This window comes from Mesocricetus auratus, unplaced genomic scaffold, assembly GCF_017639785.1.
Source record: "Mesocricetus auratus isolate SY011 unplaced genomic scaffold, BCM_Maur_2.0 Super-Scaffold_100009, whole genome shotgun sequence".
Lineage (NCBI taxonomy): Eukaryota > Metazoa > Chordata > Mammalia > Rodentia > Cricetidae > Mesocricetus > Mesocricetus auratus.
The window spans coordinates 13815807-13829241 of record NW_024429193.1 but is presented as its reverse complement, the minus strand read 5'-3'; the positions used below and the strand labels follow the sequence as shown (position 1 = coordinate 13829241).

Genomic DNA, 13435 nt, shown 5'->3' with positions numbered 1-13435 from the left:
AGCAATGGCCGACGCAACAGGAATTCCGGAGAGACAGCTCGGACAGAGAGAAACCCTGGCTGCTTTCTCCCACCTCGCTGAATCTCTCACTCCTGGACTCATGTCCTCTCCTTCCTTTTTTCCCCCATGTCCCCACGTTTCCCCAACAACAGGTCCCCAAACGTGACACAATCATTCTTATTTGATCCGCGTTATGAACCCAAACCTTCATCTGTATTTTTATATTTATTCAATAAAGTCTTAAGTTCTTGAATGTAAAAATGAAATGCTGTTACTATTCAATAACATTTATTAAAAAGAGGAAGTAACTTCTGATGGCTTTTATTCTGTGCTCTCTCTTCTGTCTCCTTCCTCTGCCCTTGATGAAGAAATGATTGCAGGCTCTTATTTAACTCGAGGCCAGATTTTGCTAGTTGCTTCTAAATGCCTTTCCATGACTTCGTCTTTGAACGAGAATAAAACCGTATGGTGTACATGACAAAATTATTTAACAATAATGCCTTTTATTCTTTCCTTTAAGCCTCATGAGAGTTGTAATCAGTTTTATTCAATTATTTCCAAGACAATATGTTAGAAAGCCGCTTCAAAGGGACTAAAATCTTACAAACCATACACTCCAGTGACCTTTGTCGCAGGTCCGTATCAAGGGGCAAGGACAACAGCGACATTCCAAGGCCTCTTCTCACAGTGAGAAGGGACCTGTCCAAGCACTGGTGGTGGCGTGTGAGCATGGGGTACTTAACCAAAGGGGAAGACATAAAGAACCTGCAGTGGAGACCTTGTCTATGCAGCATCTTGGCTGTCGGTTGTAAACATACATCCTGCTCTGCACAGATAAGCAGAGATGAGAAATTAATCAAAGTAAAACGGTTGCTTCATACAGTTACACTGCCTATTTTCTGTGCCTGGAACATTTATTTTCCCCAACTTCCATAAAACAAACTTTTCTTGACTCGGACTTGATTTTTCCCTTACCTTGCCTTTCAAGATATCACATTGAACAATATTTTTAAAACTTATTTTCCATTATTGGAACCTTATTATTTTTAACCCTTCCCCCTAAATGAGTATTATAAAAGCTGTGGGTTTTTGTGGGGGGTGTCTATCTGCTATGTAAAATCCTGAACTGTATTATATAAATGCCCAAATGCATTCCAACACAGTGTTGATGCTAATTTGATTTTGTTGGCATCATTTTTATGATTGTAAAGGCTATGGGCATCATATCATATCAAGGAAGATATGTACTATTTGTTCACAGCAATTTTGTCCCATTGTCTTTCTTTAATTGTCCCTTTTTTCTCTTTGAAGTACAGTGTGCTACAACAACAACAAGGCAGATGACTGCTATCAAACCTGATGCTACTAAAACTCCTTTCAGTATCAGGTCATCTCTGTGAAATGTAGGAGCAGACTTTGGGGAAACAGACAGTGACACCAGGGCTATGTTTGACACAGCTGACTTCAGGGAGTTTTGATCCATTGCTCTCATGGCCACATATACTATGTGGTTTTCTTCCATTTGTCCATCAGGTTTGTGTTCAAGTTCATTGGTGACCATCTTGGGTGAGAATGTAAATATCTCCCTTGTGCCAGCTTGCTGGGGATTTAGTTCTGATGTGTTCACTAAAATGGCATTGTTAAAGTCATCTCGAATACGCTGTAGACTTTTACTCATTCTTATTTCATAGCTTGTAGCTGAAATGGAAAATACAAACGGGAAAGTTTAGTCACTGAGTAAGTGTTTTAGTTTATTGAAAATGAGTAATGAAAATCGCCACAAAAAGTCAAACCATCAAGGAATACCCAACCAGAAAAGCACTGAATACCAAGACACAGAGAGTACAGTTTCATGATAAAATCTGAGTCTGAAGGGCTTGGTACTTTTTTAAAGCAAAATGCAACCTAACCAGGATGCTGTTCTCCCTTACAAGCTATTACATAAGTTTTGGGTTGCTTTATTTTAGCTGTATCTGGGTCTTGCTTTAAGTAGTGAAACTTTTTGTAAAGTTTATATGGAAAACTGCTGTGCAATATTTGATCACCCTATGTCACTTTTTCATTCTGCTTGGTTTAATAAAGAGCTGAATGGCCAATAGCTAGGCAAGAGAGGCTAGGTGGGATTTCTGGGGAGAGAAAGGAACTCAGGAGATGAATCAGGCATGCAGATTTTGCCAGTGAGACACATAGGAATTTGGACATACATTATGGAGAAAAGATAACAGCCACATGACAGACTGTAAACTAATATGAATGGATTAGTTTAAGCTATAAGAATTAGTTGTGAACAAGCCTAAGCTAAGGCAAAGCTTTTGTAATTATTAATAAGTTTCCATGTCATTATTTGGGGGCTGGTGGCCCAAAGACAGTCTGGCCAGAAAGCTTGCTACAGAAAACAATAAAAATGATCACACACACACACAGACCAAAATACTATCTGTGGAAAGGTAGTTATGGCAGTTATGTAACAAAGTCAGCAAACCTCAAACCTACCCTGGCCCTGATCGTAATCTTTTCCAGGTGCTGTCCAAGAAAGGATCACATCCTCTTCGACTTTTACGGCATCCAGGTCAGTAATTTTGCACGGTGGAAACATGTCAGGATGGGGGCCAGCTGGAACTCCCAGCACCGAGAAGGATCCCCCGGAGCTTACTCTACTGAAGCCCCACTGCTCCTTCATGTCTCTTCGGCCTGCTTTTTTTGGAGCATTCATTTGAATATTATCTGAAGCACAAAGAGAAAGCCAAAGAGCAAATTACAAATCCCCTGAACAGACTCGACAGATTGTTGAGACATCCTTAGAACAACTGAGTTTACCAAGTCAATAATGTGTCCATTCATCCATTTATTCCCGCCATTCTTATTCTTTGGGTTGTACTTCTGTGCTGTGAATCAGACTAAACAGTCTCCCTCAGGAGATTTATAGCCATGGCAGTCATATCAGTAAATAGATATTTATAAACTGTGATTAATATGGGATAATAAAAGCGCAGGTGCTCTGCAAGCTCATATCATTTAGGTTGGCATTGAGAAAGTAACATCCAAGTTTCCCAAAGGCTGAGTTGGTCAGGTAAGGAGTGAAGGGAGAAACATCCTGGACAAAGAAAACCGCTTGCATGAAAATCTAGGTTTAGGATACCTGCAGGGTAGGGAGACTAAATTAAAAAAAGAGGGTGGCTGTAGCTATAGCTTATAAATAATGCATGCCTGCATGGTGCCCTGGGATTCAATCTCCAGCACTATAAGCAAACAGAAAACAGAAGAAGATACTGAGATGAGGCAAAAAAGCAGGTAATAACTGACCTCAGGGATCAGTGTAGCAGGCTTAGGCTTTAATCCTAGTGCTGTGGGGAAGCAGGGATGACAGGATTCATAATTTTGCTTTCTAACTGGTCCCTAGAAAATGGATCAAACCTCATTAAGCAAGAGGCCACTTAGAAAAGGCCATTACGTGGCTAAGATAAGAAATACTGAGGACAGCTTATGTTGCAGAGGATGTGGAGTAAGGTGAACACTCCTCCACTACTGGTGGGAGTGCAAACTTATACAGCTACTTTGGAAATCAGTAAGGCAGTTTCCCAGGAAGCTGGGAATCAGTCTACCTCGAGACCCACTGATACCACTCTTGTTTATATACCCAAAGGATGCTCAATCATACCTCAAGGACACCTGTTCAACCATGTTCATAGCAGCATTATTCCTAATAGCCAGAATCTGGAAGCAACCCAGATACCTACCAACTGAAGAATGGATAAATAAAATATGATATATTTATACAATGGAGTATTACTCAGCTGGGGAAAACAATGACATCTTGTAATTTTCAGGCAAATGGATGGAACTAGAAAAAAATCCATCCTGTGTGAGGTAATACAGACTCAGAAAGGCAAACATGGTATGTACTCACCACACATGGATGCTAAATGTGAAGCAAAGGATAACCAGACTACAATCTACAACTCCAGAGAAGTTGGGTAACAAGGAGGACTCTGAGAGGGACACATGGATTGTCCCGGGAAGGGAAGTTACATGAGATCTCCTCAGTAACCGAGGGTGAGGGGATGGTAGAAGGGAAGGTATAGGGGAGGAGAACATGAGGGAATGGGAAGGTCAAGTTGGGTGAGGGATGGAGGGGAAGAATAATAAAAGAGATATCTTGATAGAGGGAGCCATTGTGGGGTTAGGGAGAAACCTTGTGCTAGGAAATTCCCAGGAGTCCACAAGGATGACCCAGCTAAGACTCCTAGCAATAATGGAGGGGGTGCCAGGACTGTTCTTCCCCTGTAATCAGAATGGTGAGTACCCTAACTACCATCATAGAGCCCTCATCTAGTAACTGATGGAACCAGATGCAGAGATCCACAACCAAGAACAGGCTGAGCTCTGGGAACCCAGTTAAAGAGAGGGAGGAGGGAATACATGAGCAAGGGAGGCCAAGATCATGAAGGGAAAATCTACAGACACAGCTGAACCAAACTCATGGGAACTCATGAGCTCTAGACTGACAGCTGTGGAGCCTCCATGGGATCCAACTAGGCCCTTTACATATGGGAGATAGCTGTGTAACTTGCTATAGGGTCCTGGCAGTGGGGCCAGGATCTCTGTCCCTGGTACATGAGCTGGCTTGTTGGAGTCCATTCCCTGCGGTGGGATACCATGCTCAGCCCTAATGTAGGGAGGAGGGGCTTGGTCCTACCTCAACTTAATGTGCCAGGCTTTGTTGATTCCCTATGGGAGGCCTTACCTTCTGGGGGTAGTAAGTTAGGGGAAAGCAAAGGAGGGTGGGAGGAGGGGTGGGAAGGAGAATTGTGGTAGAATGTAAAATGAACAAAAAGAAAAGAAAGACCCATTCAGTAGTTACCATGTGAGAATACAGTGGCAGCCTTCAACGGTGACTTCAGAAGGAGGCAAGAAAGGGCAGTTCAATGCATAATTTGCAGGGAGTTAGCACATATTGATGATAGATTTGAATGTGGAATGGTGAAAGAAAAGTTGATGAGAAGCAGCTCCTAGACCCATGCTGGGGAAAGAACCAGTTTTGACAAGTTGTATTGTGAGCCCCACACACTTGCTTTAGTATGTACACATACAATAATAAAAAAGCAAATATTTAAAAAATAAACCCTAAAATAGTTTCTAATTGGTGTAATTTGATAGGAGAAGATGGCCAAGGAGTCAGAGACAAACATTAAGTTAATGATTCTTCTAAAATAGAACTAGTTTTAATATTTAACAGCATTTAAGCTAGAGCCAATAATTATGAAAATTATGAATTTGGAGGTTATGGACATATAAATGTTATCAAAGCGCATGAATTAACAAAGCTATCTAATGATTTTTAACTATAATGAATGGTATTCACTGCGTGAATATGGCAAAGTATTGTAAGTATCTTGTATCAAACATTTAATTCCCCTAGTAAGGCAATGTAGAAGGTGAAATTATCAATGCATTTATTGATAACACAATGGCAAGACACAGAGCTAAGTAAGTTGCTCCATGTTACACAGCAGTAAATGGGGGAACTGGGCCTTGGGCCCAGGCAGTGCCACCCCAGAAGGTAGAGGGGTAGAAGCTGAGAGGTGGGGGATCACATGCACAGAATGCACAAGCGTTTGGGGGCCATTCCCAGCGCTGCAAAATAAAAACAAAAACAAAGAAAACAAGTCAAAGCCAATGGAGATGGGGAGGGGAGAGTGCGTGTCTCAAATCCTCCATTTTTAGAAATAAAAATTATTAGGAATGGTCCTAGAGATTGTTTTTAGACACAGGACAGCACATCAAATTTCTGTTTTATTTTCACTAATGCTTGTAACAGGAACTAAAATAGTATTTTCCATAAAAAGAATGTATACCTCCTATTTATTTTCCATTAAGATAATATATACCTCCTGTTTATTTTCCATAAAGAGAATATACACCTCCTATTCATTTGGAACTTTGGTTTGAAGAGCAGCAGAACCTCTGCTTAGTTGTCTGTACTGGCCAAGCTCATGTTTATTCAGAGCTCATTTCCTGTCTTGATCTCTGGGGCTGTTTGCACCACGCTCTCAACTTGTTGCTCTTGCCTAAGTCTCTATAAAGGAAATATGGGACCCAATAAATTGTAAGGAATCCCTTTGTCGGTTAGTTACTGAAGCCAAGCAGTCACAAGACAGTTTAGAATAAGTTACTAAAATAATGAGAGGATCAATCCATAGAAAATACCTACTTTTGGTTTTATCTACCACAAATCATTAAGGACTGAAGAAGCAGTCTACGTGTCTACCTCCCTTAGTCCTTCCTCTGCCTCTTTATCTCTCCTCTTCTCTCTCCCTCCTTCTTCCTTTATTGTCTCCCCTCCCATTTCCATCTGCCTATTACACACACACACACATACACACACTAATATTACACACGTTCACAGTGCAGATGGTTCTTACCGTTTGCTATATAACCTGGTACATACATAGCATGGCTTCCTGGAGCAGAGTGGGCTCGGGTACTTCTGCCGGGAGAGTGATGGACATGCACTGTCAAGCTGTATCTCCCACTCACAGCAAAGGAGAAAAAATACCTGGAGTAAATTCCATCATCTTTTACAACATCAGCACCTGTGCATATAGACAAAAACTCAGTGTTAACGTGTCATCAGAGTTGATTGCTGGCATTTAATGAGTTATTAACAATTTATCCCTCTTACTGGAGAGACCGGAGAGGTCTTTGTGCTCACAGATAAGCACCAGGGGAAGCTAGAAAGCACACAGGGTTGTTCCTTCCAGGAAGGGATACAAGATCCGTCTTCCACCCGGGAGGCTGGGAGCAGGTGTGCTTTCTAGCCTGGTAACCTTGGTGCTATCTGTGTGGCCAGACTCTTTCCCAGACTGTTATCATAAGTTTGTTTTTCTTAGTCAGTCTATAGAACCTTTCATGTACCTTATAAAGTGTTTCAATGTAGTCATATCTGATCTTTATTTGGCTTATTTTGTTCCTCAGAGAGATTTATATGTGCTTTGTTTTATACACAGGTTTGAGTTAATTGTCACCAGAAAAGTTTTCATCAGATTGTGTCAGACTATTGAAGTTTGAACTGAGCTGTCTTCTTGTCTCCTGCAGATGGTCTCTCCATAGGCTTGTGAAGGTCTCAGAGACATCTCTCACCACTGCAAAATTATTTCTATCTTGGCATATGTTACGTAGCTACTTTTGATATTATCATGTGGTTTAAAATAAGATGACATCATAATTTCTTCCCGTGATTACTTAATCTCTGAAAAGTTGTTTCTGAAGCTGAACAACCAGTGAACACATTACTCGGCATGTACCCAGGGCCATTACACCTAATTCAGAGGTAACACTTGAAATCATCTTGACAGCTTTCGTTCTAATGATCCAAACTAACAATAGGATATAGTGTACTAAGGTCTATTTTCATGTAAAAAGCTAATAATAATGTCTTCAGAAGCAAAGTCTTCTTACGATCATTTATGGCAACATGACCATATTTATTCACCCCTTTGAAATAAAATCTGTCTCCAAAAGATAAACGCAAATGCACACACATAAATTTTCATGTAGGTTCAAGAGAAGCCTTTGTTTAGGAGCCTTGAATGCTAAACAGCTTTGGTACTTGATAAAACCGCATGCAGCTGACTGATTTCCTCAACAGAGGACACACCGCACTGCCATTTAGAACGGAAAGAGTTCCCGAGCTGCAGGCTTGGTTCCTGCCATTGTGCCTTGCTGTTGGAAACATTCTGAGAGCCCGACCTTCTTGCATTGTGGTTCTCAGGGGGCAGCACAATCCAGAGTCCGGTCCACAGCTCTAGGCAGAAAGGCGAGATCCCAGGCCAGCAGCCTGTAGTCACATCTCCAAGGTCATCTTAGTTCTCACATCACACCTCAGACTCCAAATGTTGACGTTGGGTTATCATTAAAGTGCTCCAAACCCAGCTTCCCCTCGCTGTAGAGACAAGCCCCGCAGCATGAGAAAACTGGGGAGGGGGTGTCTGTTTATATAAAACGAGTGGTAACCATCTTACTCATGAAAAGTTAGAATTTTTTTGTCGATGGCAAGAAAAATAAATGTTGGCATTTAGATGGTCTATTTTGTCGAGAATTTGCAAAGGGTAGCACTGTGGCCACCTCTTCTAATCACAGTCACAGAAGGAAATGAGACAGAGCCGTGTCTAGGACTCAGGGTTTAAGTTATGGATCTGTACCAGGACACCTTGAAGCTGGATGCCTCTGAACGTCGGATCTATATCTATAAAATGGGTCGGTACCCCCTGCCTCTCTCACTGCTCCATGCACTCGTTCCCTCAGTGGAAGCAGAGGACCCTTCCCAACAGGAGGAGGACCAGTCTTTGATCAAGGGTCATGAGTAGCTGGGTTTCCCTTCAGACAAGCTCTCAAGAACCTGATACGATTGACGAGGAAAGCAGCTGGACTGAAGGGATCTCCCAGGGATTATCAACACCTATGGAAACTCGTCGTGGCGCAGCATGATGCTTCGTTACCTGCTCCATTGTCCAAAAGTTGCAGCATAATGGGGTCTCCAGCCTCTGGCTCAACTGTTGCCACCACAGCGGCATTGAGAACGGGATGAAGACCCGTCCTCACACTCGCATAAATGATCACCGGCTGAGGAAAACGGGTGCTGTCTCTCTCCACAAAGGCTTCCACAGAGGCAGGGGAGATGGCCAGGCTGGAGGCACGGGAGGCCACTGTCACTTTCAGGGCTTGAGGAGAATGGTGCGTGTTGTTCAGTGTGTAAGTCCAGCGCCCGTGCTGCAAAACAAGGTGTTGTATTTTGTCAAGCATGAAGACAGTAATCAACACTTTGTTGATGCTGCATTCTTTTCTTTTCACTTCAAGAAAAGTTGTCAGGACAGCTACTGTTGGTTAAGTGATGTCTAGCCAGTCACTGTCACCGTTAGGCAGCTCCAGAGGGCAAATCCATCCTGAATTTATTTGAGTTCACATTTTGCCTCCCAGTTTTATAACATCATGGCAAACATCACAGCATCAAAGGACTTTGAGTTTATTAATATGGACTCCTTTATTCAAAAGAAAGCTAAATCCCTTAATCCATTGCTATATAAGTGAAGTAGACCATGTGGTATCCACCGACACCCTGGGCTAGTATAACCTCACACTTCTTTTGTTCCATGCCTCTCAAGCCCCAGAAATTTGAAAAAACAAAAAGTGCCCACACCACCAAAGCATAACCTACTGTAACAGGTCAGAATCAAACAGTGTGTATGGCCTGGGTGTCCTAAAATTCTGCTACCTGTCATCCTGCCATTTACACAAGCTTCCTGGAAGAAACAATTCAAGTAAATATTTGAGAGAAACGAAAAGTGTAAGAAATGTAGCAGAGCGTTTCTTTTTGACTGAGCAGTACTGTCTCTTTTGTTAGGACTCATCTGCTGCTCCTGTTTAGCCCCTGGCCATGGCAGGAAAGAATCGGCACAAATGCAATGGGGTCAGGGTGAGACCGGGGAGGGGAGTTTGGTTGCCACCCCTCTCTGGCCAGCCTTCCTCCATGGGACTCACGAGCTTTGCCACCTCCCAGGGACACCTGAACCAACCACCAAGGTCACCTCTCTTACTGTCTGCCCTTGAACTGATGGCATCACTAGAAACCGGTGTTTCTAATCCAGATGAAGGGGTCAGGCTAGAGAGCAAGTCAGGGAGGTGGCGGCCCCTCCCTCATGCGAGACAAGCACAACGAATTTGAAGAAAAGTTCAGTGGGAGCAAAGGAGATACTTTGGAGAAGGGGATAAGCTGGGGCAGAAGCCAGACATAAACTGCCCAGCAGCAACCATAGCTGTTGGCATTTCATCTTGAAAGTGCTGCAGAGTTCTGAGCGGGAGGCAGGTCCCAGAAGGGTCAGCTGAACGGTGATTGGAGGTCACCAGCTCAGAATCCGGTAGAGAGGCCACCGCCAATCCGGGCCTGGAGCACCTGTATAGTCTCAGCACTCAGCAATTTGGGAAGCTGAAGAGGGAGGAAGGCTTGAGTCTGAGAGTTTGAGACCGGCCAGGGCAACACGGCAAGACCCTGACTTGAAACAATAAAATGCTGGGAGTAGGCGGTCAGGTCTGAGGGATTCCCATGCCAGCTCCCAGCTCCGGGGCTCCCTCCACCTTCAGGGTCCAGCCGCCTTCTCTCTGTGCTGTCCTGAACAGCCCCTGTTGTTACCCATAACCTCAAGGCTCCCCTCTCCTCTGATCACTTACACTCCCAGCCTACCTGCAGCTCTCAGGTTCATCTGGGTCGAATTACCAACAGCCCTGCTTTGTCTGCCAGCCTTCTTAGGTTCTATTTCCTGTGCCAGAATGCCATACCCACTCCAGGTCTCTTGTATTTCCATGCTGATGCCCTCATTGCTGGGGACCTTCCTTCTTCTATCTCCTTGTGTGTTCTAGTGGTACCCAGTGCTTACTCCTAATCAGGGTGTTTTATTCTAAGTTCAAGACCCAGGACACAGCAGGTACTCAAAAAACTCAGACATTATACATATATTATAAAGTATATGTAGAACTGCTCCCAAACATATAGGAAACTACATTTGTATGGGTATCTCCTATAAAGAAATACACAGGTTTCAAAAGCCTGCCAATGCTATAGAGAAACTGATTTACGTTGCGAATGTTAACACTGTTTTATCTAGTACTTAACACTGCGGACATGCTCTGATTGCTCCGCTTAAATTTTTTACATCCACAAAGGTGTTTTCATAATGTTTCAATGTGTCAGCACATCTCTACACAACACATTTCAGCATGGGACTCACTTGCAAGCTCTGCACTTGCCTGAGCACTGTCAGTTGTGAATAGGCTCCCACACTGACCTTCGCAGTTCCTGCCACCCGAAGGCTAGCTGTCCGGAAGGCCAGATTGGTGACAAAGTCACTAGTGTTGTATTTCCTTCCACTAGGGTCCGATAATACGATCTCAGGGGGACCGCTGGTCTGCCACATGACTAGGAACACGGTGTCGTTGCCCACAGTTCTGTCCACAGTCACAGAGTTCGTCAGTTGGTGCTGGGGTAGCACAGTCTCACACACACTTGCAAGCTGTTGAAGAGAACGCGTGTGAAAGCTTCCAGTGAACACACCCCGTTTCTGTCTTTTATCTTGCTTTCATTAATGAAAAAATGAGTAGGTAAAAGTAAAATACATTTCATGCAGACATGCACTATACATATACAGATCAAAGCAAAATATTGTGTATTATGTAACTAGTTATAAAATACCTTCTTACAGTTAATGTAAGTATACTGAAGTATTAGTTTTGTTTGTGTGTGATAAAGTATCGAGTAGCTCAGGCTAGCCTTCAATTGCTGATTCTTCTGTCTCTAAATACAGGGATTGTAGTCTCATGCCACCATGCCTGGCTGCACTATTTATTTATGTTTGACTGGTTTCTTATGATGCTGAGGATTAAACCCAGAGCCTGGCCTGCTGGGCAGATGTTCTTCCATTGAGCTATACACCCAGCCCTCTCCATTGCACTTCAAAAGTAACTTAGCTCTTCTCGTTTTCTCATGAAAACAAGCACTGGTTTTACATCGCCAGTTATGATAATGAGCTCTTAGGAGATTTGTTTGTTAATGCGTTTAAATGGTTTTAATTTGTATAACTATATCCACATGCTTTTACAAGTTCTAGTAAGAAATTTAAAAAGGAGTTTTAAGAATTACATGGTGGTTGCATTTTTGTTTTGTGAGGAAGATCAATGATATTCTCCTCAGTGGCTCCACTCACATTCTTGTCAGCCAGTATGAAGTTCTCGCCAGCATGTCACCTGTCAGCTTTTTTGACATCAGCCACTATTCCTAGAACAAGGAGATGTCTCAAGGTGACATCTTTATTTTTCTGATGATTAGTTGTTTTAAACATCTTTTCATATGCCTACTGGCTATTTGTACAACTCTTTTTTTAAAAACGTCTGCTTGATCTGTTGTCTATTTGTATGTTTCCTTTTTCAAATTGTCTACTGGGATCTATTGCCCAATTCTTTTTGTTGTTGTTGTTGTTGTTATTTTGTTTCTCTGTTTTCCTTTTTTTTGAGACAGGGACTCATTATGTAGTCCTGGCTGTCCCGGAACTTGCTCTGTAGACCAGGTTAGCCTTGAACTCACAGAGATTCTCCTCCCTCTGCCTCTGGAGTTCTGGGATTAAAGGAGAGCAACGCCACATTCAGCTTTGGGGTATTTTCGCTTTCTGCTTTCTCATCTATGTTGGATATTGTCCAATCGTCAGAAGTACAATTTTCAAATGCTGCCTCCTTCCATGGTCTCTGTCCACATTGGGCTGATTGTTTCCTTTGCTAAGCATCTTTTTAGTTTGATGTGATCCCCACTAGTTGATTTTAGCCTTTTTTTCCCATGCTTTGAGGATCTTATCCCCTGCCCTCATCTCCCTCCCCCAAAACCCTTGTTCATCCTAAAGTGCCAAACTATTTCCACTGTTATCTTCTATGTCAGGTTTACAGGAAGAATTTTATCTCTGTTCAATTGGATTTTTAAATTGGTGAGTGATAGAGGTCTATTTTCATTCTTCTGCCTGGAAACATCCAATCATTTTAGCAACATTTACTGAAAAGTTTGTTCTTTCTTCGCTGCGTATTTTTCAACCCTTTTTGTCAAATTTCAATTGGCTAGCTGAGCACAGTCGTACATGCTTCTAATGCCAACATTTGGGAGGCTCAAGCAGGGAGATTACTGAGAGTTTAAGGCCAGCCTGGGATAGTGGCATAGCTTAAAGAATAGTTTTGCTATTAAGGAGACTCTTGGTGGGCAGATTTTTCTTTAGTACTCTATTTCACCAGATCTATAGAGATTCTGCCCAAATGACTACTGTCTGCTAAACTGGGAAACCTTGTGTGATATTTGTTACTTTATCTTTGACCTTTGAACACTTGATTGCAATGTCTCTTGGGGCATTTATTTGGCTTCTAGTGATAGGACCATTACTATCTTTACTGTGCATATATAAGCTGCATGTTAGTTATTCCCTGACAATAATTCACTGAGTTCATTGTTTACATCAAGCATATCTTGGCAGGTTTACTCACCATCTGTGAGGAAATTGCAGGTGAAATTCTGTTTGGAACATTATTCATTCATATCTGAGCTCTTTAAAGTATTTATACAGAAAAAATTAATGGTAGCTTGATTAGAGGAAGATTTTGTACCCCCAAATCAAGTAAGTTGTGCTAGTTAAAGAGGCAATATAAAACTGAGGCTGGTGGCTATATCTGTGATTCCTATAGTTTGAAGGTAGAACCAGGCAGACTAGGAGTTCAAGACCAGCCTGGGCTGCATACAGTCTAAGCCATGTGAATCCTGTCTTAAAACAAAGCAAAACAAAACACACACACACACACACACACACACACACACACACATGCACGCACGCACGCATGCACGCATGCACGGCAGATC

At 42.6% G+C, this 13435-nt stretch overlaps 1 protein-coding gene across 1 annotated transcript in view; it reads right to left on the bottom strand.

Annotated features, from left to right (window-relative positions):
• Nucleotides 1-486: 486 nt before the first annotated feature.
• Nucleotides 487-13435, bottom strand: part of LOC101844854 (calcium-activated chloride channel regulator 2) — a 28792-nt gene continuing 15843 nt past the window's right edge. The window contains exons 10-14 of the mRNA XM_005081910.3: nt 10839-11063; nt 8499-8769; nt 6423-6593; nt 2494-2724; nt 487-1698 (exon numbers count right to left, since the gene is read on the bottom strand). Coding sequence (XP_005081967.2) covers nt 1256-1698; nt 2494-2724; nt 6423-6593; nt 8499-8769; nt 10839-11063 — 1341 coding nt within the window. The 3' untranslated portion in view covers nt 487-1255. The remainder of the gene's footprint in view (nt 1699-2493; nt 2725-6422; nt 6594-8498; nt 8770-10838; nt 11064-13435) is intronic.